Raw genomic sequence first — 27,600 nt, 5'->3', positions numbered from 1 at the left:
AACAAAAAAATGAAAGAACTCAAAAATACAAAAACCCAAACCAAAAAATCCACTATAAATATTTAAAGTAGACAATATTCTGCATCCATGAAACAATAGCAGGATGCTATAAAAAAGGAAAATAATCAGAGAAAAAGAATAACCTTTTAGAAACTATAATTTGATCATCAAAAGTTCAAAAGAAAAGTCAGAACACAAAATTAAGAAAATTAGCCCAGAAAACAAAACCCAAAGAAAAAGAAAAAGAAAAAATGGAAAAATCAATATAGATCAGTATTTCTCAATCTTATTTTTATCATCCCTTAAGGAGTCTTTTTAGACTTTTCCTTTTCAAACTGCCTCTACCCCCTTCAGTTTTAATAACCACAAATATACTGTATATCTGTTTATGCATATTTGTGCTTTGTACATATAAATAGCAAAAGTTTTTTTTCACCTCCCCAAGAGCCAATTTTTATCCCTCTGGGGGAAAAACACCCTTGTTAAGAATGCATAGCATGGCCCATACAACTTCCAACTAAAAGGTGTTCCACAAAAAGAGAAAATAGTGCAAACTACATTATATTGAGAGGTATTTAACTGAAGTAGTAGAGAGTGGAAAGACAGACACTCTAAAAACTTTAAGCAAATTAAATAAATAAGACAATTTACTACACGAAAAAAGTTTAGAAAAATAAAATATAATAACATAATATACTAATGGACTCAGCAGCGAAAAAGGTCTATGTATCACCATAATGACAATTTAGCTTAATTTTTGCTTAAACCCACTGCAACTATGGAAGTAAATACAAGAAGAAATACTTAAAATACCTGAAAAGTAACTGCCTCTGAGAGTGGTATTAAAGGGTGTGTAGGGGGCAGGAAGAACTGCTGTTTTATGTGATACCTTTCAGTGCTATTTCCCTTTTTTAATTACTTGCATGTAATATGATGATAGAAGTATTACCCTAAGAAGTATGGTAAAGGCTATGATAAGACCAAGACTACATGAGAAGGAAATCTGAATAAGTTTACCAAACAAATGACACTTACTAAATCTTGAAGGGAGGAAGAGAAAGATCATGAGGGCCTGGTAGTTCACCTACCAGCGGTTTTGGTAGGGATTTTAGTTCACCTACCTAGGGGTCTTGACTTATTTAGACTTACTCCTAGACTTAAAAGAAACCACTGCAGTCTCAACCCCCTGGGCTCAAGTGAGCCTCCTACCTCAGCCTCCCAAGTAGCTGAACACTACAGGCAAGCGCCACCAGATGGGGTTTCCCTGTGTTACACCAGGCTGGTCTTGATCCTCCCATCTCAGCCTCCCAAAGTGCTGGGATTACAGGTGTGAGTCACTGCACCTGGCATATCTCCCTTAATTCTTTCAAACGCTCAGAAACACAGGTACAATATTTTATAGCTGAAGATCAAAACAGCTAATATTAACATTACAGCTTTTTTTTTCAACTACTATACTAACGAGGATACAACTTCTAAGTACCTTTCTATTGACAAGGCTAATGTTCCCCTTTAAAAAATAATTTATTTTGATAAATTTGATCAAGAAAATTATTTAGTGAATCTGAATTCTAAAAAAAATTATGAAATTCACGTAAGACTATTTATTAAGAATTACAGAGATGGGGCCGGGCGCAGTGGCTCACGACTATAATCCCAGCACTTTGGGAGGCCGAGGCGGGCGGATCGCAAGGTCAGGAGATGGGGACCATCCTGGCGAACACGGTGAAACCCCGTCTCTACTAAAAATATAAAATATTAGCCGGGCGTGGCGGCGGGTGCCTCTAGTTCCAGCTACTCAGGAGGCTGTGGCAGGAGAATGGCAAGAACCTGGAAGGCGGAGGTTGCAGTGAGCTGAGATTGCCCCACTGCACTCCAGCCTGGGTGACAGAGCGAGACTCTGTCTCAAAAAAAAAAAAAAGAATTAGAGGGATGGGAGTTTTATTATTTTTTCTGACACCTGGATGTAGAAAATAGTACAGTGAATAAATATATCTGTTCTAATTGACCATAAAGCCAGGATTTAAGCATAATAATCCTATAAAAATATAAGAAAAGAACAGTGAAGGTAGGAAAGTAGAAAGTGACAAAGGAAAAGAGAAAAAAAAAAAAACCTGAGTGTATCCTAAAGAAACACATTTAGAAGCCAGATATGAAAGGAAACAGGGGGAGCAAGAGTGTCAGAACATGCAGAATCAAAAAATTTTTGTCTACAATAAGTTGGTTTCACCATATACAAGATAAAGAAACTACATAGTCATAGTTATTACCAATGCCACATTTCCTTAAGTCCAAATTTTAAATACTGTTTACATAAACCATTTTTTTCCTTTTCATGAAAGTCAGTCTAGGTTTCTTTTTTTTTTTTTTTTCCATCTCCCTTTTCTGCTATAAGTTTAACAAAAAACATTTAGCACTCTGAAAAAATGTAGACCAGGTGCAGTAGCTCACGCCTGTAATCCCAGCACTTCGGGAGGCTGAGGCAGGCAGATCACCTGAGGTCAGCAGTTCAAGACCGGCCTGGCCAACATGGTGAAACCCTGTCTCTACTAAAAATACAAAAATTAGCTGGGTGTGGTGGCGGGTGCCTGTAATTCCAGCTACTGGGGAGGCTGAGGCAGGAGATTTGCTTGAACCCAGAAGGCAGGGGTTTCAGTGAGCTGAGATCACACCATTGCATTCTAGCCTGGGCAACAGAGCAAGACTCCATCTAAAAAAAAGTAGAAAACTAGCAAATTATTTAAAAATCTTGTTTTATCAAAGCATCTATTTACCTAGTATAGAAGTTCTGCCACTTGCTGGTGACTCTACTTCTTGTATAGCACTAAGTTCATGCTGGTTTAAGTCCAAACCACATTTGACTTTTGCTACAGGTGGCTTTGAGGATCTTCTCCCCAGATCTTTTTCCAGATGCTCACCTATTAAGTCAATGACAAAGTCAGATACAATACAAAATCTATTAACATACTTCTAACTTTTCTTCAACTAGCAAGCTACAGGGGACGAAAACAAGGAATAATCAGTGAAATAATTACAATCAAACACAATTATCTTACCACTTTGCTTGGCACTAGTATCTTCTGAAGCCAAATGATTATCATCAGAGTTGTTCCTATCTGCATGCCTAATATTTTCTTGATCTTGTGTATTAGGAAACCACTCTCTGAGCTGCCCCATCTTCTGGGTTTTTAAATCATTTTCAACTGTGGGCTTACTTATCTGAAAAAGTGGAGATGAGGGTGGGGAAACACAAGTTGGGGGATCATGTGAAGAATTATTCATTAGATTTATATCTCTCTTCTTAAATTAGAATGTCAACCAAATAAATAGTTCCATCAATCCACGATTTTATCTATATATAAAAAATAAGATAAGCTTCTAATGCCAAAAGGATATTTCCATTGAAAATACAACCATTCGCGGCCAGGCGCGGTGGCTCACGCCTGCAATCCCAGCACTTTGGGAAGCCAAGGTGGGCAGGACACCTGAAGTCAGGAGTTCAAGACCAGCCTGGCCAACATGGTGAAACCCCGTCTCTACTAAAAATACAAAAATTGGCTGGGTGTGGTTGTACATGCCTGTAATCCTGGCTACTTAGGAGGCTGAGGCAGGAGAATCACTTGAACCTGGGAGGCAGAGGTTGCAGTGAGCCAAGATTGTGCCACTGCGATCCAGCCTGCAGCCTGGGCAACAGAGCAAGATATCATCTCAAAAAACAACAACAACAACAAAAACAACAACCATTCACAGCCTTGGACTTAAAAACTTAGCCTACAGCCAGGTGCAGTGGCTCACGCCTGTAATCCTAGCACTTTGGGAGGCCGAGGTGGGCAGATCATGATGTCAGGAGATTGAGACCAGCCTGGGCAACATGGCAAAACCCTGTCTCTACAAAAAATACAAAAATTAGCTGGGCATGGTGGTGCGTGCCTGTAATCCCAGCTACCTGGGAGGCTGAGGCAGGAGAATCGCTTGAACCAGGGAATCAGAGGTTGCAGTGAGCCGAGATGACGCCACTGCACTCCAGCCTGCTGACAGAGGAAGACTCCGTCTCAAAAACAAACAAGCAAACAAAAAACAAAAAAAAAACTTAGCCTCCATTGCATCTTTCCATAAGAGATTATATTTGAGTATTTTCCTCTGCTTTTCTTTTGCCATTACTTTTCCTTTAAATGACCAGTAAATCTCTAGACATTAACTCTTCCTGAACCCAACTCAAGCTTCTTCTCGACATCAAAGGATTTGTAGAATTCTATTTAGACTAAATAATAAATTTAGGAAGTGGCCTTTCATTTATTTATTTTTTTGAGATAGGGTCTCCCTCATCGCCCAGGCTGGAGTACAGTGGCATAATACAGCTCACTGCAGCCTCAACCTCCTGGGTTCAAGTCATCCTCCCACCTAAGCCTCCAGAGTTGCTAGGACTAGAGGTACATGCTACCATGACTGGCTAATTTTTGTATTTTTTTGTAAAGACAGGGTTTCGCCATGTTGCCCAGGCTGACTTTGAACTCCCGGGCTCAGGAGATCCACCTGAAACGGCCTCTCAAAGTGTTGGGATTATAGGCCTGAGTCACCAGCCCAGCAGAACTGGCCTTTTAAAATAAAACAGATACATTCAAATTTAGAACATACTCTTGTCTCCCAGATAGGGCAACTATGAATGAGTCACTGGGCCAGAGTCTTATGAACAATTCAGATAAAAGCAGCCGGTCCAGCTCTACATCAGGCTAAAATCATGCCAGTTTTACAACAAACCATAATAGTGTCACTTGAGAAAAAAGATGGTATTGATTTTGATTTGTATATAAATGTCAACAAAGAGCACAATGTCTGTTGCTGCATAAGAGAAATTCTGTTAACCAGTTATTTTTACAATTTAAATCTTATGGTAAGCTTAAAATCCATTAAAACGAAACTCTAAAATAAGAATCTACATTGTTTTGTGGTGTGTTTGCAGGTGAAATTAACTGAGCTTTGGGCCAGGTGCGGTGGCTCACACCTGTAATCCCAGCACTTTGGGAGGCGAGGTTGGTTTGAGACCAACCTCACCAACATGGCGTAACCCTGTCGCTATTAAAAAAAAATACAAAATTTAGCCAGGCATGGTGGTACACGTCTGTAATCCCAGCTACTTGGGAGACTGAGGCACAAGAACCACTTAAACCCAGGAGGTAGGGGTTGCAGTGAGCCAACATGGTGCCACACTGCACTCCAGCCTGGACAACAGAGCGAGACCTTGTCTCAAAAAAAAAAAAAGCAAAAACAAAAGAAAATTTAAAAAATAAAATTAATTGGGCTTCACATAACTATTAACCTCATAAACACCATGTGGGTGGATCGATTTTTGTTTTAACTTCCACATCATTTAGGGTGAAAAATCAAAGCACAGTTAAGGTCAAACCACTTTTTCTCAATAACTGAAAACTTGTAATCCTAGTATTAAAAACTGATTTGGGTTTAAACTTCTATTGCTTCATTATTATTCAGGTTTAAAACATACCTGACTGTCTTTAAAGAAATCCTTCAAAGTCTCTTCATGTTCCTGTATCTGCTGCTGCAATGCTGTTTGTCTCTGTACAAGCAATTTTTCTTGGGCTTTCTGGCTATAATGCAGAACTTCTCTTTGTAGATCCAACTGCTTCTGAAGTCCCAAGTTATCTTGCTGAGTTAAGACAGGCTGTGAAAAACTCAAAAGTCTATCTTGAAACCCTGGGATCACAGGATCACTTTGGGGGGCTGCATGTTCATTCTGGGATGAATACAATTCACAAGTGCTTTTAGGTTTAGCTTCTGCAAAAGGTAGTGGAATAAACGAATGCTCTATTTCCTTGGGTAGAAACAAAGAGGGGATAGTATGCTCAGCAGATTCACTTTTGTTCAACTTTCTTTGTTTGTTTAAAGAAAGTTCTTCCTGGGGTTTCTCATAAGAATACATCACTTCCCTTTGTGCATCCAATTGTGCTGTCATATTATCTTGCTGAGGCAGAATAGGCTGTGTTAAACTCAAAAGTCTATCCTGTAATCTTGGAATCTCACAATGACTTGAGGAAACAGTATCATTACTTTTGGTTGGGAAAGACTTCTGGGTTCTTTCAGAGGCAGCAACAGGCACCTGGGATATGAAGGAAGAGGAGCTAACTTGTTCAGATGATACCCTTTTCTCCAATTCACTTAATCTTTGCAAAAGCAATTCTTCTTGGACTTCCTGTATAGATCGAATGGCTTTCTTCTGTGTATCTAACTGCTGTTGAAGTGCCTGCAAATCACCATGGTGAGACTGGATAAAATGCTCAGAAGATACCTTTTCCTCAAATTTACATGGTTTTGACAAAACCAATTCTTTCTGGGTTTTCCCAATAGAAGGAAGGAAATCTGTCTGTGCATGCAAGTGTTCTTCAAGTGCAATCAAATTATCTTGTTGAGGTAAAACAAGATGTGATAAACCCAACAGCCCATCAGGCAATGTTGATATCTCTGAGTGACCTGAGGATACCATATTATCACTGTTAATTGAACATGGTTCTTGGTTTCTTTCAGATTCAGTAAGAGGTAATGAGGCCAATGAATGCTGTGGTACTAGGGGTAAGGAAGAGGTGTCAACCTGCTCAGGAGATATTCTTCCCTCCCATTCACTCTGATGTAAAAGTAATTCTTCCCGAGCTTCTTGTCTAGCTAGAATGATGGCTTCCCTCTGTGTAGCTAACTGTTCTTGAAGTGCCTTCAAATTATCTTGTTGAGGCTGGATAAGTTGCGATATCCTCAAAAGTCTATCCTGCAATTGTGGGATCTGAAGGTGGCTTGAAAAAATTTTACTTTCACTCTCTGTAAAAAGAGGTTCCAGGATTGTGCCAGACTCAGCTGAAGCTAACGAAGTAAATGAAAGCTGTACCAAGTGGGGTATGAATGAAGATGAGCCAGTTTGTTCAGAAGATGTATTTTCTTGGGTTTTCTGGCTGAAATGAAAGGCTTCTTTCTCAGTGTCTAGCCATGCTTGGTGTTCCTCCAAATTATCTTGTAGAGGTAGCATACGTTGTGAAACTCTCAAAAGTCTTTCCTGACATCTTGGGATCTTAGGATGGCTTAAGGGAATGGTACTGTCACTCTTGATTGATATACATTCTTGGAATCTCTCAGATTCATCCACCTGGGAAAGGGATGAGGAGGTGCCAGTCTGTTCAGAAGAAATTCTTTTCTCCAGTTCACTTTCTGTGTGTACAAATTCCTGAGTTCCTTCTTTAGCACCAAGTATTACCCTTTGTATTTGTGACTGTTCTTGGAGTACTGTCAAATTTTCTTGCTGTGGCAGGCTATGCTGTGGAAAACTAAGAGACTTATCCTGAAATGTTGGGATTGTCAAATGACTGGAGGGACCTACATTCTCCTTCTCAGATAAATAAAACTCCTGAATTCTCCTAGGCTCAGCTTTAGTAGAAGCTTGTGAAGCAACTGAATGCTGAACAACCACTGGTGAGGATGAAGAGCTCACCAGCCCAGACTTACTGTCCCCCAAATCTCTTTGTCTATGCAAAAGTAATTCCACCTGAGCTTCATGCCTAGCCTGAAGAGTATCCCTCTGTTTAGTCAACTGTTCTTGGAGCAACTTCAAACCATCATGTAGAGGTAGGAACTGCTGTAGGAAACTCAAAGACCCATCCTGAGATTTGGGGATGTCAGATTGGCATGAAACAAGTCCTTTCTCGCTCTTAGATGAATGTTGCTCCTGTGTTTTTCCAGATTTTGTATCAGCAGATGGTAGTGAAGTAAATGTATGCTGAGCTACCTGAAATGGGAAAGAGGGCTCAGCCTGTTCAGAACATACTCTTCTTTCCAATTCACTCTGTTTATGTACATACAATACTTCCTGGGCTTCTCGCCTAGCCTGAAGGCTATCCTTCTGAATATTCAACTGCTCTTGGAGAAATTTAAAATTATTTTGCTGTGATAGGATAGGCTGTGAAAGACTCAAAAGCCTATCCTGAAGTTGTGAGATCACATGATGGTCTGAGGAAACTGCAGAATTATTCTTGGTTGGTGAAGATTCCTGGATTCTCCCCAAATCTGCTTTGGCAGAAGGCAATAAAGCAGATGAATCTGGAGTTACCAAGGGAAGGAATACCGAGAGGCCAGTTTGCTGTTCCAATTCTTTCTGTTTGCACAAAAGCAACTGTTCCTGAGCTTCTTGTCTTGCCTGAAGAACTTTCTTCTGTAGGTCTAACTGTTCTTGGAGGGCCTTCATATTACCTTGCTGGGCTGTGATATTCTCTGACGGCAGCAAACGCCTATCATGCACTTGGCTGATTATAGAATGGCTTGTGGAAACTGTACTTTTGCTCATGGCTGAAAAGGGTTCTTGAATTTTTCCTGATTCAACTTTAACAGGCAGAGAACTAAAAGCATGCTGAGGTACCAGTGGTATAAATGAAGAAGGTTCAGTTAGATGGGAAGATACATTTTCACTATTCTCTGAGAACAATTGTTGGGATTCTAAACTTTGAAAAGTTGTTGCCCTAAATGTTTCAGATATTTTTCTAGCATCCTGTGATATTAGCTGCCTGTCATGTGACAAAGCCCTTGAAAGTGTCTCAGAATCTTTGGGGACCAATTTATAGTCTCTCTGTTGTGTTTCAGTCTGAAAGAATTGACTTAGATGTTCTTGTGATTCTAAAGCTTGATTGGTTAAAATATCTGAAGCGCCTAATGTTTCTGTTGTTTCCACCTGTCTTTGTGGAAAGTGATTTTGTCTCACTACCTGAAAATGATCTTGTTCTAATTTGGAGGTCTGTATAGGTTGTATGGGTTGGTATTTGTTAGGACTCAACTTGAGTCTCTGACCTTGATCCCAATGCTCTGATATAGCAGTTGGTCTCTCAGATTTCCATGATGGCACTGATATAACAGAATCAGTTATCAATGATGGAGCTGACATCGATGGACACCTTCCTTTTAACATAGTTTGATATTCAAGTAATCGTTTCCTGGCTGTTTCAACAGACTGCCTGTGTAACCTACCAAAAACAAAAGCAAACAATTATTGTTTTTTAACGAAAAATAAAAAGCCCCATGTCTATACATTAAATTTAACAAACAGCAATCTAGGGTTGGCAATACTCATGGTGAAAAGAAATTACGCTCACATTGTCCTTTAAGAATGGCAGTTCTAAATGCCATAATTCTAAGGAAATCCAAATTAGATCCTCATATAAATGAAATAATAAATCCTAAAAATGTAGCCACATACGATCACATATAAATTATACCCTAGCTAATACCTGTTTTGTTGTAAAAGCTGATGTTGATAGTTACGAATCATCTGCCTATGACTATCTTCATCAGAAATTACAGTGCATGATGCTGGAGCAATATCAACCTAATAAAAGACAAAGTTACTAATTAAAAAGCAAATTTAGAAGTAAGTATTGAAGTATTTTTACATAAAGTTCTATAATTGTAAACTTCCATACAGCTTTATTTTTTATAAAATGACTGGCATTTCCATTAGTAAGAAATGAACTAATCTGTCATTCTCCTTTAGTGCAGGTCCAAAAGCTCAATGTACGCATTACCTACAAACCATGGTCGTATCTATTAGTATCCTATAGAAACTGAAAGATGAAAGCCGTAACTGATGCAAATTTATTCATATATACATACATTATATCAAAAAAAGACCAAATAAGAATTACAAAGGCATTTTACTTTTATTATTATTATTTTTTTGAGATGGAGTCTCACTCTGTAACCTCCACCTCCCAGGTTCAAGTGATTCTCCTGCCTCAGCCTCCAGAGTAGCTGGGATTACAGGCACGTGCCACCACGCCCAGCTAATTTTTGTATTTTTAGTAGAGATGGGGTTACACCACATCAGCCAGGCTGGTCTCGAACTCCTGACCTGAAGTGATCTGCCTGTCTCAGCCACCCAAAGTGCTGAGATTACAGGCATGAGCCACCGCACCCAGCCATCCATTTTACTTTTCTAAACGCTACAAGTGCTCATATTTTCTTGCCCCCCACCCCCACCAAATGATTTACGTAGTGATGAGATTTTCTGCATCCTACCCCAGTCGGTTGAGTTTTTTTTCTTTTTTCTTCTTCCAGCTGAGCCCTGAAGCAGTCACTTTCTAATCTTAATTTCTGCTGTTCAATTTGTTCAAGTAATTCCAATTGCTTTTGCTTCTGCTCTTCTATTTCCATTATCTAGGTAACAAAAATACTATTGATCTATTAACAACAAACTCATACAAAGGCAAAACTAACACACATTCCATTTAAAAGAAATTAGGTTTCTTCACCAAGGGTACCAATTTTCAAAGAAGTAAGTGGTGATGCTTTATCTCTGTTGTTGTCACTGACAGACTGAGGATGGGAGTAAAAGATGGGAAATGGGAAAAAGAGAAAAAGGGATAGAAGTAAAAAAAGGCAGAAGGAAAAGAAAGAATAAATACATTAACTATTTCTACTTTCTGAGAACACAGGGAAACCCTGATCACCCCTGAAGAACTACCTTGAAGTAGCAAATGATGTATGGCCAAATTCTATGTTCACACATTTAATAGTATAAATAATGACTAAAGAAATTAAATATCAAGGTCTCCTAAAATACTTTGACTTCTTAACCATACTCATTAAGAGGGACAGTTATCTAGAAGCAATGAACAACATTCTGTGTCTTTTTTGTCAGGCATGGAACAGAAGGAAATGGCAGAAAGATAACACATAAACTCTAATACTATACAAGCACACTCACACTCTAAGTAATATGAACATGTTTGAGTAACTATGAGTTTCATGAGGACAAAACTAGCCTGCCAAATCCAGCACCTTAGTCTCCTCCTATCTGCAATTTAGCTTTTGTGGTTTAATTACTCAGGGTCAACAGCAGCCAGAAAATCTTAAATAGAAAATTCCAGAAATAATTCATAAGTTTTAAATTATGCACAATTCTAAGTAGTGTGATGAAATCTTGCACTGTCCTGCTCTGTACTGCTGAAAACACGAATAATCCCTTTGTCCAGCATATCCATGCTGTAAACTGGACCAGGCCATTTGTTACTTAGTAGCCATCTTGGTTACAAAAACTTGCCTGTTGCAGCATCACAGTGCTTGTGTTCAAATAACCCTTATTTTACTTCATAATGGCTCCACAGCATAAGAGCAGTAATGCTGGCAATTTTGATATGTCAAAGACAGGCTGTAAAGTGCTTCCTTTTAGTGAAAAGCTGAAAGTTCTCAATAAGGAAAGAAAAAAAATTATACGCTGATTGCTAAGATCTATGGTAAAAGTAAATCTTCCATCAGTGGAACTATAAAGAAGGAAAAATAAATTCACCCATAGAATATACAGGAATCAATATTATCCACAGTTTGGTACTATCAAGCATCCACGAGGGTTCTTGGAACATATACACTGTGGATAAGCAGGGACTACTCTACAGTCCCTGATAGACAAGTATTTACTGAATAAGTAAAAAAAGGAATGCACGTTGTTTTATTATATAAAGAGCAGCACTTCTACTAGAGATAATGAACAATGATCTTGTTTTCAAAATAAAAAATGTTTTGACCTGATTCTTTACCTACTCCTAGTTAGGCAACAGTGGCTTCAACTGAGTTCCCAGACAGTTCCTCTTCCTTACTTTCCCTTACTCATAGGAGCCCCTGAATTTAGACTGTTTACAGTTCTGTAGTACATCTACAACTGTACTGTCCATACAGTGGTTACTAGCTTTGTATGACTACTTAAATTTAATCAAAATTAAATAAAACTTAAAATTCAGTTCCTCAGTTACACTATTTTATTCAACAGCCCATGTGGCTAACAGGTACATACTGTACATAGATATAAAACATTGCCATCATCACAGAAAGTGCTACTGAACAATACTGTTCTAGACTATTGATGAGAAATTTTTTTTTTTTTTTTTTTTGAGATAGTTTCGCTCTTGTCGCCTAGGCGAATGCAGTGGCACAATCTTGGCTGACTGCAACCTCCGCCTCTTGGGTTCAAGCGATTCTCCTGTCTCAGCCTTCTGAGTAGCTGGAATTGTAGGTGCGCACCACCACACCTAGATAATTTTTGTATTTTTAGTAGAGATGGGATTTCACCATGTTGGCCAGGCTGGTCTCAAACTCCTGACCTCAGGTGATCCGCCCGCCTAAGCCTCCCAAAGTACTGGGATGACAGGTATGAGCCACTGCGCCCGGCCTGAGAAAGTATTTATCTGAGAAGAAATACTGGCTCACGGAATTATCATTCCCCAGCTGTATTTCTGAAAAAACTAACTAGGACTATAAACTGGCCTGCTTAGTAATAATTAGCCTCCTTCAAGATAAGTTGGGTTAAAAAAATATTTTATTAAAAGTAGATGAGACCAAAGTTATAAGTTAAGGAGGATTTTTTTTTTGAGACACAGTCTCGCTCTGTCGCCCAGGCTGGAGTGCAGTGGCACAATCTCAGCTCACTGCAAGCTCTGCCTCCCGAGTTCACGCCATTCTCCTGCCTCAGCCTCCTGAGTAGCTGGGACTACAGGCGCCCGCCACCACGCCCAGCTAATTTTTTGTATTGTTAGTAAAGACAAGGTTTCACCGTGTTAGCCAGGATGGTCTCAATCTCCTGACCTCGTGGATCCACCCGCCTCAATCTCCCAAAGTGCTGGGATTACAGGCGTGAGCCACCGGGCCTAGCTTTTTTTTTTTTTTTTTTTTTTTTTTTTTGAGATGGAATCTCACTCTGTCATCCAGGCTGGAGTGCAGTGGTGTGATCTTGACTCACTGCAGCCTCCGCCTCCTGGGTTCAAGCAATCCTCCCACCTTAGCATCCTGGATAGCTGGGACTACAGATGTATGTCACCACACCTGGCTGATTTTTGTATTTTTAGTAGAGACAGGGTTTCACCAGGTTGGCCAGGTCGGTCTCAAACTCCTGGGCTCAAGTGATCTGCCCACCTCAGCCTCCCAAAGTGCTGGGATTTCAGGCATGAGTCACCATGCCCGGCCTAAAGAAGCTGCAGTTTAGCTTGAGCAACATAGCAAGACGTCATCTCTACTAGGAAAAAAAAAAATTAGCTGGGCATGGTGGCCTATACCTGTAGTCCTAGCTACTCAGGAAGCTGAGGTCAGAGGATTGAACTGAGGAGGTCAAGGCTGCAGTGAGCGATGATCATGTCACTGTACTCCAGCCTGGGCGACGGAGCAAAAAAAGGGGGCTGTATATTAAAAGTTTTTCCTCTGAAGTATTATTTTTCAAAAAATTTGCGGGATTACAAAGCCCATCCGAGTGTCTAATATTATGACAAGGACTTGTTAATTCAACAATTATTTATTGTATACTTGCTATGTACAAAGCATTGTATCAGAAACTGTGTAGGATAAATTGAATTTTTTAAAGAAGATAGTCTCTGCTTTTTAAAAGCTAATAAATTTTATAGGGAAGATCTATACAAATATATAAAATATAAAGCAGACACAATAAGGGTTGAATGAGCAGTATGAGCAAAGACAACACACATTTTATCAGCTGAATGTTTGTGTAAGACAATGTCAAAAACATGATATCAAAATTAGCCAGACATTAAGACAAACTTCATTGGTCAAACAAAATTATATAATAATAGTACCTAGGGCAAAAATAAACCTTTAAAAATAAAATTTCAAATTACCTGTTTCTGCCTTGCTGACATTCTAATCCTGGCTGCTGCTTCTTGAGGATGAAGTAGAACTGAACTCTGAGCTACAGTTGTGACAGGCAGAGTCTCATTTATTTCTAGGGGAATGACCCAAACAAAAATTAGTTTCAATAATTTAGAATTTTGACACCACTATAATGCCCTTTCTTAATATATCACATGTAATTTTATTTTAAAAAAAAAAGATGCAAGCAGTCAAATTTAATTTGAGAATGTGATAAAAAGAAATACCTTGTTCTTTTCCAGAGTTTGTACCACACGAAAGTGGTTTATCTTCACTAGCAAGTGGTCCAGACTCAATTGTTAGTGTATCACTTTCAACAACTGTAATAGATAACAGCACTGTTATTATGAATATATAATCATTGTCAAACTTAAAGCAAAATAACAAAATTCTGGTATTAACAGATTCAATCTAGGGCCATCTGAATGTGTCATCTAGTTAAGATCCAGTCACCTTCCTGATGATCAGATATATTTCTCATTAAACCCAAGCCTAATAATAACAACAGAGATGAAAGACTGAAATTGTGAAAACGTGAAGAACTGATTTAAAAGATACGCTGATAGGGTTTCAAACACAGGAGAAAAGCATAAAAAGAGTGGAAACAACAAAGTATCAAAGTTAAAAAGGAGAAGCTAACAAAATGTCAATGTATCTTTGATATATCTGGATACTAGGTTTTTAAAAAATAATTTGTGAAACCAGAGCAGAGAAGGAAGTTAAAGCAATTTGTTCTGATCATATTTGGGTAGCAAGATAGTCTGCATGGAGCTATCCGTTCATTCACTCATTAATTCATTCGGCACCTACTTATGTGGCAGATGCTGGGGATACCACAGTAAATGAGAAAATGCCTCAAGGAGGCTTTACAGAGTAGGTGGCAGAACCATCATATAATTATCCCAGAAAAAATTATAAAATTAGAAATTGTAATAAGTACTATATAAGAAAAGTGAAGGGTTATACAATAGAGTATAATAAATCTGGGCAAGATGAAATATTTCTCTGAGGAAACGACATTTAAGCAGACACTTGAAAGGTAAGGAAGAACCAGCCAGGTAAACAACGCGAAGATGTATAGGAGACCTTTCCAGACAGACCAACGGGTATAAAAGGCCCCATGAGGATAAAGAAACAAACCTTGCCTCATTCAAGGAACTGAGAGATCAGTGTGAATGGTTTTAGTCAGGCAAGGGGGAGAATAAAGCAAGATGAGAATGGTGAAAGCCTGCTCATATTGGCCCTTTATCTTTTTTTTTTTTGAGACGGAGACTCATTTTGTCGCCCAGGCTGGAATGCAGTGGCGCGATCTCAGCTCACTGCAAGCTCTGCCTCCGGTTTACATCATTCTCCTGCCTCATGCTCCCGAGTAGCTGGGACTACAGGTGCCCGCCACCACGCCTGGCTCACTTTTTTTTTTTTTTTTTTTTTTTGTGAGACGGAGTCTCGCTCTGTCGCCCAGGCTGGAATGCAGTGGCGCAATCTCAGCTCACTGCAAGCTCCAACTCCCAAGTTCACACCATTCTCCTGCCTCAGCCTCCCAAGTAGCTGGGACTACAGGTGCCCACCACCACCATGCCCGGCTACTTTTTAGTATTTTTAGTAGAGATGGGGTTTCACCATGTTAGCCAGGATGGTCTCAATCTCCTGACCTTGTGATCTGCCCGCCCCGGCCTCCCAAAGTGCTGGGATTACAGGCATGAGCCACCGCATCCAGCCCATGCACGGCTAATTTTTTGTATGTTTAGTACAGACGGGGTTTCACCGTGTTATCCAGTATGGTCTTGACCCCCTGACCTCGTGATCCACCCGCCTGGGCCTCCCAAAGTGCTGGGATTACAGGTGTGAGCCACTGCGCCGCCCGGCCAGGCCCTTTATCAAAAGAACTTGGTCACGGATTGACTATGAGAGTCCCCTTTTTTGGATTTCAACACCATATTCTCCCCTACTTCTCTGGCTACTCCTTTTACTGACTTTGCTATCTGCCCTTTCTCTAGCCATCTTCTAGATGTTGGAATCCCTCCGATGGTCTTACAAGCCCTCTTTTCACTAAATTATTTCCCCTCCAAGTGGTTTTCTATGCCCATGGCTTTAAATATACATGTCTAGATTCCAAATTTACCTCTCTTGCTTTAAATTATTCAATTAATTCAACAAATGTTAACTGAGCACCTGTTTTGTACGAGGCAGTAGTCTAGACTCTGGGGACATAGCAATGTAGAAAATCAAAGCTCCTGTCCTTACGGATGGGTGGGGTAGGCATTAAGACAATAAGCAAAATAAGCACCAAAGTCACTTTACTGGGCCCATCAGATATTGATAAGAGCTATGGGGGGAAAGCAGGGTGAAGGGGATAGGAAGTAAAAGGTATGAAGGTCGGGGTAGAGGTGGGGAGTGGTAGAAGTGTGCCATTTTATATAGTCAGAAAAGGCCTTACTGAGAAAGAGATAGTTGAGTAAACATGTGAAGGAAGTGAGGGAGTGAGTCAAGGAAATACCCAAGAAAAAGAGAAGTCTAGTCAAAAAGATTAGCAATTGCTAAGACCACGAGTCCTATGTTTGCTGTTTGAGAAACAGTGAGCAAGCTGGCATCTACAGTGCAGAAGATGGGTAGGGAGGTGTGGCAGGCAAATGAAGTCAGAGAGGTAGTGAGTATGGGAGTAGTGGTGGTGGGGGTGTATGTGTGCAGGTCACATAAGGCTTTGAAACCACTATAAACTCTCTGGTTTTTACTGAGTGAAACTGACAGTTACTGGAGGGCTTCATCCAAAGAAATGACATGAGATTACTTGTTTTTAAGAGGACCACTATGTTAATAGACAATAACAGGGAGGTGCAAAGGCTGATGATAGCAGGCTACTACAAGAATCTACCCTAGAAAAAATGAACATGGCTTAAGCTAGGATGTAGGTGGAAAGAAATGGTTGGACTATGGATATATTTTGAGGGTAGGACCAACTGGATCAGCTAATAGTTTGGACATAAGATACATAAGATATGAAAAGAGTGAACCAGAATGACTATAAGCTTTTTGGCTTGAGCAAGGGAATTAACACATTGCCAGATACTGAAATGTGGAATACTGTAGGAAAAGCAGGTATGTGGTAGGAGGGGATATCAACAGGTCACTTCTGAACAAATTTAAGATATTATTAGATATACAAGAGAAGGAAACAATTAAATAAGTAAGGTGAGTTCAAACAGGAGGCCAAAAATAGAAATGCACACTTGGGAGACATCAGTATATAGATGATAATGTAAAGTGTGACATTTGAGATCAACTAGGGAGTTTTGATATAAAGAGAAGGGACTTGCGGAATGAGCTCTAGACTAACCAATGACTAACAATGGTTAGTCATCGTGGAGATGTGGATAAACAGCGAAGAAAGTGCAAGAGAAAATAGTAAAGTAGGAAAACCAACGGAAGGTACTGTCAAGGGGCCAAGGGAAGAAAATACTTCAAGAAGGCTTCCTGTGGGACACAGGATAAAATCCAAAACCCAAATATAGACCACAAGTCACTCTTATCAAAAGCATAGAAGCAAAACATTTCTATACAAATCTAATCACATTTTAAAAATAATCCCAATCGAGGAGATATTTGAATAATATGTGAAAAGATACTTTATAACTTCTGGAAATATAGTTAATAGCCTATTTTTCCAATCAGAAAATTATTTAAAATTAGCAAATAAGAAACCAAATATCTGGTGGGAATACAACACGCTCAAAAGCCATTAACATGTTCATATATCCTTTGATTAGGAGTTATTCTTTAAAGAGTCCTTCCTAAGGAAATAAAGACGTGGGCAAAGAGTTCACTAAAAGGATGCCCACTGTAGCACAAAAATGCCAAGAAAAATTAGAAAACAGCCTGAACATATCAATAAGGAACTGGTTAATTTTGATTCATTGATTACTTTGCAATTAATATATAGAAATAACTATATTAGATTAAAAGTGGTCTGGAAGAAGATTCACTAAGGCTTTTATAATGTTTCTTTGTTGCTTTTAATTAGCAGGATTATGTTTTGTTCCTTTTAACCTCTATTCTTTGATTTTTCAGAAATGAACCTACTTTTGAACAACTTAAAAGGGTTTATAGAAAATGAGACTCTTGGAGAGAAATACCTTGTTCCTGCCCAGAGGATAACGTTCTCTCTTCGCTGGCAATTGCTCCTGACTCAACCGTTGGTGCTTTACTCTCAATTTCACTAACAGTCGTAATCATTTCACTTTCATCCTCAGACATAGATTTAATTGTCCAGAGAGATTTTTGGCTTCGGATCTTATTTAATAATTTTTTAAAAAGAACTTTTGAAGGAATCTGTTGGGTCTTCATTACCAAGGGAACTAAAAGAAAGAAAAAACGGAAAAAACTTATTTAGCATCTACTGTATTACCAGGCAAATTGCTCCATCTTATATTCGGTTACTGCTATAACTACTAGTTAAAAGCACAATTTTATTTTCCTCATATTTACAATTTAACAGTATATACAACAATGCTATCTGACTCCAATCATTATAACTAGAAATAATTTTTTCAACTGAAAATAGTAAAAGTGCCAAACTTCAAGTATTTTCCACAAGCATGTATGCAACACAAATATCAAGCCTAAAAAACTTATCAGGAAGATGTTTATTTTGCTTGCTAAATGACAACTGAATGTGTAACTTCTAATTAATTTGCTGGTAAGATTAGTATTGAAAACATATGCTGTGAGGTTCTATAGTCTACACTAGAGAATAGTCCCAAATATGGCTCTGTATTTCTTTGTGAGCTACAGAGGAAAACATCACAGCCATAAAAGCAAATCAACTGCTCCCAAATTATTCTTGGCACTATCTGGGAAAAATGTCTCCCATCCATCTTCACACAGAGATCCCTTCAGTTAAAAACAAAAACAAAAAAAACAACACAAGTATTTCTTCAAACATTTTCCCATGTGGGCTGATAGTTTAATGCCAAAACTCAGTATAATAAGAACAGTTATCTAAGAGGACAAAAGTGTGATGCAAGTACATATTTCTCTGGCTTAGTCAAGGAATAAAATTTAAGAATATCTTTAAGAGGTTGAAAATAGGCAGATTGTAGTTTTGTCTAACTTATATTTAAAAAAATTCCAATTGAGTTATAATTTACAAAGAACAAGGTGCACAAAAACTTAAGTGTATAGCTTACTGAATTTTACATATGTCGATATAGCACCTTTCAGATCATGTGGAACATTACCAGGACTAAGGTTCCTTCATGTCCCTTCCCAGTCAATACACCCCTAAAAACAGCCACTACTTTAACCCCAAGATCACAGATTAGTTTTGCCTGTTTTTTTAAAACCTTCATATAAACACGGAATCATATATTTAGGTATTATTTTTCTGCCTGGCTTCTTTCATTTACCATTAGTCCACAACCCACTCATTTTTAAGAAGTAAATTCATTGCCAATATTTAAAAGTGAGGATTTTTAAAAACAATGAGATTCCTAGCTTCAAACAAACAAACAAACAACTTGGCAACACCAAGCCAATAAGACCAAATGAGATCAGCAGGAGCTAAAGTGTAACTGCCCCTTTAGATTAGGCAAGACTTCCATTGTGACAAACTAGATATTGATACTCCCAATGAAAATAACTGAAAAAGCTGCATAAAAGAGTAAAAATATCTTTTTTTTTTTTTTTAAGATGGAGTTTCACTCTTGTTGCCCAGGCTGGAGTGCAGTGGTGCGATCTCGGCTCACCGCAGCCTTTGTCTCCCAGGTTAAAGCGATTCTCCTGCCTCAGCCTCCCGTGTAGCTGGGATTACAGGTGAGTGCCACTACACCTGGCTAATTTTTGTATTTTTGGTAGAGACAGGGTTTCACCATGTTGGCCAGGGTGGTCTCGAACTCCTGAACTCAAATGATTCTCCCACCTCGGCCTCCCAAAGTGCTGGGATTACAGGCATGAGTCACCACACCTGGCCGTAAGAATATCTTTTTAAAGACACTGCTGGCCTGGCGCGGTGGTTCATGCCTGTAATCCCAGGACTTTGGGAGGCAGAGGTGGGCGAGTCACAGGTCAGGAGTTCAAGACCAGCCTGGGCCAACATAGTGAAACCCCGTCTCTGCTAAAAATACAAAAATTAGCCAGGCATGGTGGTGTGTGGCTGTAGTCCCAGCTACTCAGGAGGCTGAGACAGGAGAATCACTTGAACCCGGGAGGCAGAGGTTGTGGTGAGCCAAGATCGTGCCACTGCACTCCAGCCTGGGCAACAGAGCACGACTCCATCTCAAAACAAACAAACTGACAAAGACACTGCTGACCTGGCATGAAAACGTTCTGCAGAGGACAGAAATGAAATTTAAGTGGAAAGCTTGGAGGGAAGGCAAGTCAGTCCTGAAACCATCTTCTGCCAGGCTTATGCCAAAGTCAAAACATAGTAACCTTAAGCTGCTGCTGCTTTTTTTTCTCCAGTTCCTGGTAGTAACCTTAGGCTTCTGTTTGGACAACAATGTAGGCATAGGAGACATGAATAAGACCTAGAGCTCTCACTTGACGAGTCTAATAGGAGGCCTACATAAAGCTGGAATCCCAAAAGGCTACGTTCACGGTGTAGGGTGAAGATGATAAGAAAGCCTGAGTGGTTTTAAACAAAGGAAATACCAGTAGATATGGGAGGCCTACATAATAGGAGGCCTATATAAAGTTGGAATCCCAAAATGCTATGTTCACGGTGTAGGGTAAAGACGATAAGAAAGCCTCAGTGGTTTTAAACAAAGGAAATACCAGTAGATACGGGGTGAAAATAGCTGAATTCCATGAAGAGGACTTGGTCTTTAAGGAGACATGCAGGTAAAAGGAAAGTATTAAAGGTAACTCCCAGTGATCTGGCTTGGGTAACTGCAGACTGTGATACCATTCACTAAGATAGAAAAGATAGGTAGAGACAGTTTTAGTAGGCAAGAGAAGATCATAAATTTATTGATAGACATGCAGTTTTAACTATGGGACAGCCAAGTAAAAAAGTTCAGAATGTTGGAGATAGAGATGTTTGACAGATCAAAATTTGTGCTATCCATCATTACACACGAAGTACCTAGAAATAACTGAACACCAGTAGGCTCTCTGATGATCTGACAAGTCTATGCTGATCTTTGTTGTGCTGAACCTCTACTCACTCAAATGGGGATGGCACCACGTTCAAGAGGCCAAATAAGAGATCCAGAGCTAGCCAATGAGATGTGGGGTTTCACTGAGGGCATACATATAAGGGAGAGTCCAGTGGCAGCAGGCTGGACAGAAGAACTGCAATCGCTTGCAAAAAGCATGCAGTTTAAATAGCACTCTCACTTAGTACCCTTTTCCTAACGATCTCCACCTGACAACTTTCATTCAACCCAAAACTTGACACCTTGATCCTCTGTACGGCTCATGTTCCACGGGATGGGACAGGGGCTCAGATGTTCCTCATAGACAAGAAATGAACCTCCAGGTTGGCTACTCCCAGATTCCCTAGCTCAGAACACACATTCAGGTGTGTATGCCACACAGGGTCATTCTCAGGGTATGCTTAAGTTATTGCTGTCAGATATGTTTACCATGCAACCTTTCTAATGAGTTCAGAATTGAGCACCTAACTCAAATAACCTGAAAATCTTCAGATCATCTGTACGTCTGAATAAACTTTCCTCCTACACATATGAAAAAGGATCGTCAATGATGGAAATATAAAAACATTGTATCCTTTAGCTACCGCTCCCATCAGTATTACTCATTGCTTGCACTTAAATCGGACCAGATTTTCCTAACTGCTGGCTAATGGTTAGCATTTTTTTTTCTGTGAAATACTGTAATATTTAGCTCAGAAGGGTTTTTACCATCTGTTTCACTAGAACATATTATTTCAGCTTCTGTCACTGGAAGGTCTTCAGCTGCACCCAAATTTTCTTGTTCTATTGAAAGGTCCAGCTCTTCATCTTGGATCTGATCAGTCACAGTGGGCAAGGGCTCTGGTTCAAGGTGCAGAATCAGACTCCCTTTCACCTCTTAAAAAAGAAAAACAGAGACATGTTTCCATTCCAAAATGATTAAAAATAACTGGATCACAAAAATGCAAAGGCCATGGTAATGTCTCAATCTAAAATATGGGGGGCCTCCTTCAAACTGAGAACTCATTTCAAGATAAAAACTGCTTTATCATTACAAACATATTTTCCCACCAAAACGTATAAAACCACTATTGAAAGCCCTATTGAAAATATCTTACTCCTGTCTGCATTGTACATATCTTCAAAGGCAAATTCCAATTCTCTCTGCCAGTCTTCTTTCATTTCACTGCGTTTGTATGGAAGTTCAACTAATTGTGGCGGCATTTGTGCTACAGTCTGTCTCCTACGTGCCAGGTCCTCTTGCTGTAGCTGTTTGAGTTCTTTCATTAGTTTCTCCTGATTCTTCAAGAATAAAGAGAATTAACAAAAACTGAGTCACAAACTTTGTATGGTAATATTAACAGTGTTGCAGGTAGGGGAAATGAGGATCAGGGTCTAAGCTTCTCTCCTCTCCTATTATTTGTTCAGCCAAAAGACAGACATTTATTCATTCAACAATTATTTGCTGAATACCAGATACCACATTGTTAGGGACACAATCTCAACCCTACCCTAGTAGTAAGACCAACAAATAAGTAGTGTTATGTTAGTAAGTACTATGAAAGAGTGGTACTGGTTAGGCCATAAAGCTGCAAAAAGTTTCTGCCAGCTACAGTCTTCCTTTCTGAGGAAAGTCATGAAGTTAATGTCTATATAAGTTGCCATGGCTCCTGTGATGTACTTTGTTCCAGTTCTCCATATACCTATCTCAGGTAAGCACCAAGACCCAGGGTGACTGTGGCTTAACATAGAATATTTCTTGTTACTTCACACTCTTATGAATTTCCATTATTAAATGAGATCTGAATGTATTTCTTGGCTAATATGAAAGTTTAAGCAGTGTTTTAATGAGGTTATCTAATGGAATTTTGGTGGTAGAAGGTAAGGAGGGAGAACAAGGCAAGACTTCTCGTTCCTTGGGATAAGGATTTAGCCAGACAAAAGTGGGTGAAAGAGAATGAGTACATGTAAGAAAAAAACTGCAGCACAACAGTATGGAGATGAAGGCATGGGATATTCAGAAAATAGCACACTGTTCATTATAGCTAGGGCATGGAGGGCAAGGATGATTAGGGAGAGAAGATAAAACTGGAGAAGCAGGTAGAAGTCAAATATTAGTTAATACAGACACTAGAAGGAAATAAGGTCCCAGGCCACAATACAGTATGCAGCAAAAAGGTTCAGACAAGAAAAATGAATCCTCTATTAGCAGTGAGATTGCACGGTTTTTTTAACAACCTTCTTATATAAGGAACATTAAGTCTACTATAACGTAGAGAAATCCTGCATTAAAAAAGTGGTAATGGGCCAGGCACAGTGGCTCACACCTGTAATCCCAGCACTTTGGGAGGCCAAGGCAGGCAGATTACCTGAGGTCAGGAGTTCGAGACCAGCCTGGCCAATATGGCAAAATCCCATCTCTACTAAAAATACAAAAAGTAGCAGGGCGTGACGGCACGCGCCTGAAATGTCAGCTACTCGGGAGGCTGGGGCGGGAGAATCGCTTGAACCCAGGAGGCAGAGGTTGCAGTGAGCCAAGATCATGCCACTGAACTCTACCCTGGGCAACAGAGTGAGACACTGTCTCAAAAAATAAAAAATAAATAAAAATAAATTAAAAAGTGCTAACATATATACATTACTTATTCTTTTGTAAAGTTTTAACTATTTTGTCTTTTGAAGATGAATTTTTTTTGCCATGCCCTGAAAAGGAATAAAATTATAAATGAACTTATTTCATTTATACTAAGATTCTAATTATCTAAAGTTGTTTGAGTAAGTGTACTATTCTAGCTCACTGCAAGCTAGTATATTATTCCTTTTGGATTATTTATAACAATGACCACTACCACTAACATTTACTGAGCTTATGAAATTCCAGGCACATTTCCAAGGGCTTTACTAAACTCATTTAATCCTCACAAAACAGATGATCAGGAGAGGTGTGGCAGGGGAGGTTAAAAAAAAAAAAAACAGCCAGGCCTGGTGGCCCACACCTGTAATCCCAGCACTTTGGGAGGCCGAGGCAGGCAGATTGTTTGAGGTCAGGAGTTCCAGCCTGACCAACATGGTGAAACCCCGTCTCTACTAACAATACAAAAAACTTGGGCTGGGCACGGTGGGTCACGCCTGTAATCCCAGCAATTTGGGAGGCTGAGGCAGGCGGATCATGAGGTCAGGAGATCGAGACTGTCCTGGCTAACATGGTGAAACCCTGTCTCTACTAAAAATACAAAAATTAGCCAAGCGTGGTGGTATGTGCCTGTAGTCTGAGCTACTTGGGAGGCCAAGGCAGGAGAGTCACTTGAACCCAGGAGGTGGAGGTTGCAGTGAGCCGAGATCGCGCCATTGTACTCCAGCCTAAGTGATAGAGCAAGACTCTGTCTCAAAAAAAAAAAAAAAAAAAAAAATTAGCTGGGTGTGGTGACACGAGCCTGTAGTCCCAGCTACTCAGGAGGCTGAGGCAGGAGAATTGCTAGAATCTGGGAGGTGGAGGTAGCAGTGAGCCAAGATCCCAGCACTGCACTCCAGCCTGGGTGACAGAGTGAGACTCTGTCTCAAAAAAAAAAAAAAACAACACATGAAACAGAACTCAGAGAGGTTAACTAATCTGCCTGGGATCAAACAGCTGAGTGGTGAAAAAGAGAGATAAATCCTGGCAGAATGACTGTGAAGCCCACTTGCTTAACTACTAAACACTACTGCTTTTATGGAAGAATCTGTTCAATTTATGACTGCTTTTTGTGTCATTTTACTATAGGTTTAAACCTTAGATGGGAAGAATTACTGATAATAATTCAGACATTCAGTTATTTTAGTCATAATTCACTCCTAGTTTATAAAAGCTAAAAATTTAAGGGAGAAGCTCATGATTTAGTTCAAACTATAAAAATAACCTTTCATAAGAAAATTTAATTTCCAATGCATTTTTAAGAAGTACTTAAAAACTCATTCCTAAGATGGGTATTTAAAACATCCAAATGCATTAGTCAAATTCAGAAAATAAAATCAGACTTCTAATAAGATGAATCATTTTTATGCTATGTTTTAAGACTAAGCACTAAATGAACAGTAAGCATGACAGAAGTAAAGCTAAAACTATAAAGCCAGCTTTCATTATAATATTTTACATATTGATGACAGTCACTATTTATAGATTGATTGACAGAATCTCACTCTGTCACCGGGGTGGAGTGCAATAGTGCAATCTCAGCTCATGGCAGCTTCTGCCTCCCAGGCTCAAGCAATCCTCCCACCTCAGCCTTCTCAGGAAATGAGGTCCCAGGCCACAACAGTCCCAAACTGGGACTGACTGTATTGACTCTGTAGTCCCAGGCCACCACGCCTGGCTAATTTTTGGATTTTTGGTAAAGACAGGGTTTCACCATGTTGCCCAGCCTGGTCTTGAACTCTTGGGCTCAAGCGATCTGCTTGCTTTGGCCTCCCAAAGTGTTGGGATGACAGGCCTGAGCTACCTCGACTGGACTTGACAGTCACTTTTTATTTAATTTTTTTTGAGACAGGGTCTCGCTCCGTGGCCCAGGCTGGCGTGCAGTGGTGTGGTGTGATTTCAGCTCAATGCAACCTCCTTGTCCCGGGCTCAGGTGATCCTCCCACCTTGGCCTCCTGAGTAGCTGGGACTACAGCCGCACACCACCATGCCTGGCTAATTTTTCTGTTTTAAGTACAGACATGGTTTCTCCATGTTTTCCAAGCTGCTTAAACTCCTGGGCCTATGTGATCTGCCCGCCTTGGCCTCCCAGAGTGCTGGGATTACAGGCATGAGCCACCATGCCTGGCCTATTGACTGTCACTTTTTAAAAGCTCCGGTAGCAAGGATCATGACTTTATTTTTGAAACAACATTCTGCAAAACCAACAAGTGCTTTGCTCAATACATATTTAATGAACTGAATCCTCAAATTTATAGCGCACATATGTTATTGAAATAATTAAATCAGGAAAGTGATTTTTTTTTTCTCAGGCTGTTTTTGGACATATTAAAATATTAAACTTTTAATAAATTCATTAGTAAAATTTTTAGAACAGCAATACACTGGGAGAATAGCTTAACCCAATCAGAACTTGAAATGGGAGGGCAAATAAAGTTGGGAAACTTGAAATCATAGGAATCAGAGACTATATTGAACACCCAACCTTCCTACCTTTCTTTGAGCTCATTCACTAATCAGTCCTGCAATGCTATTAGTAAGTCCATCAGTAATGGTCATGGGTAGAATATAAGTCTTACTTGAGCCAAATGGATCTTCTTCATTGCTTGGAATCCCCGTATATGTGCCTTTTCAAACCGTTCCATTCTCTCTTGTGCTGCCTGTTTTTGTAGTTCTTCCAATCGTTTAGCTTGCTCTTCAGCAGCCAAACGAGCATCTGGCTAGCAGTCAATCAAAAATTTTAGGCAAAATTTTTAAAGTGTGAGACAAGCAGTAACTAAAAAACAAAACAACCTTAAAATCATCTTTTCTACATATATAAAATATAAGAAGAGTTGTATTTTAAAGTGTCCACAATTATCAACAGCATGAATCTATGAAAGGGATCAAATTGTTAGTATAAAGCTTTATGAGTTACTCATTTTAAACCAGATGAGGTTATACTCCTCCAAACACATTTCTCCATCACTTTGTAAGTAATCTCTTGCTGGGCTTGGTGGCGCATGCCTGTAATTCCAGCACTTTGGGAGGCCGAGGTGGGTGGATCACCTGAGGTCAGCCTGTCCAACACGGTGAAACTCTGTCTCTACTAAAAATATAAAAATTAGCCAGGCATGGTGGCGGGCACCTATAATCTCAGCTACTCGGGAGGCTGAGGCAGGAAAATCGCTTGAGCCCGGGAGGTGGAGGTTGCAGTAAACTAAGACTGTGCCACTGCACTCCAGCCTGGGTGACAGAACGAGACTCCATCTCAAAAATAAAAAAAAAAAGGAAACTTCATTAAAATGACAGTATTGAAAGGTAAATACCCACAAATCTCATTAACATAAATAACACAAAAAAGAGAAAGAGGCACAGAGTCTGGATTTCCTTTTTTTTTTTTTTTTTTTTTAAAGAGATGGGGTCTTGCTATGTTGACTAGGCTGGTCTCAAGCAATCCTCCCATCTCGGCCTCCCAAAGTGCTGAGATTACAGGCATAAGCTACCACATCCAACCTGGATTTACTTTTATTATCTGAACATTCACTTTCAAGTATAGGTAAATATTCTAAATGTAACCAGCAGTAAAAGTCTTTTTCTCTCTTTTGTATGTTGAAATTCTGCCAGCCGGTTGAAACAATTAATGATGACCAAGAAAGCTGTTAACTTCAAGTGTAAGATTATTAAAAATTCTCACATGGTGAGATAAATAGGTAGAGATTGACGGTTGTTAAATTAACAAAGAGTACACCGGCCAAACAAATTTATCAAAAATATATCCCCTTTGAGCCACTAAATATTCATACAAAACTAAATAACATCAGGTAAGACAAAAAAGTTAGATTAAATCAAAATTATAATCTGTAGAAGTATTCAGTATATCAATATGTATGATATTAAATAAAATAACCTCTGAGAACAATATTTCAATCCATTTCAGCCATGAGGTTTTCAAGAAAAAAATTGTTTATGAATTCTTCACATCTCTTGAAGATAAATTAAAAGCAGTATGTCAATTTTGGTAAATCAAAATTTTAAAGAAAGGAAAAATTTCAAAATAGCATACAACATGAATGATAAATATCAGTCCAGATATAAAAAAGCATATAAAGGATATGAATAAAGGGTTAG

At 39.4% G+C, this 27,600-nt stretch overlaps 1 protein-coding gene across 17 annotated transcripts in view; it reads right to left on the bottom strand.

The window, feature by feature from the left end:
- Positions 1 to 27,600, bottom strand: part of CEP295 (centrosomal protein 295) — a 69,055-nt gene that overhangs the window by 24,472 nt on the left and 16,983 nt on the right. For 8 of the 17 annotated variants that reach the window (XM_063671328.1, XM_063671340.1, XM_063671329.1 and 5 more), the window contains 11 exons: positions 26,070 to 26,210; positions 21,938 to 22,121; positions 21,549 to 21,716; positions 17,820 to 18,041; positions 13,917 to 14,027; positions 13,659 to 13,762; positions 10,060 to 10,197; positions 9,273 to 9,370; positions 5,504 to 9,008; positions 3,057 to 3,219; positions 2,775 to 2,918 (listed from right to left, as the gene is read on the bottom strand). In XM_063671328.1, the coding sequence (XP_063527398.1) occupies positions 2,775 to 2,918; positions 3,057 to 3,219; positions 5,504 to 9,008; positions 9,273 to 9,370; positions 10,060 to 10,197; positions 13,659 to 13,762; positions 13,917 to 14,027; positions 17,820 to 18,041; positions 21,549 to 21,716; positions 21,938 to 22,121; positions 26,070 to 26,210 (4,978 nt within the window). Of the gene's footprint in view, positions 1 to 2,774; positions 2,919 to 3,056; positions 3,220 to 5,503; positions 9,009 to 9,272; positions 9,371 to 10,059; positions 10,198 to 13,658; positions 13,763 to 13,916; positions 14,028 to 17,819; positions 18,042 to 21,548; positions 21,717 to 21,937; positions 22,122 to 26,069; positions 26,211 to 27,600 lie in introns of those variants that run through there. The other 9 variants (XM_054439316.2, XM_054439321.2, XM_054439318.2 and 6 more) reach the window with 4 other exon arrangements.

This window comes from Pongo pygmaeus, chromosome 9, assembly GCF_028885625.2.
Source record: "Pongo pygmaeus isolate AG05252 chromosome 9, NHGRI_mPonPyg2-v2.0_pri, whole genome shotgun sequence".
In the NCBI taxonomy this organism is placed as follows: domain Eukaryota; kingdom Metazoa; phylum Chordata; class Mammalia; order Primates; family Hominidae; genus Pongo; species Pongo pygmaeus.
Note: the sequence above shows the minus strand (reverse complement) of the source record. Positions and strands in the feature narration are given on the sequence as shown.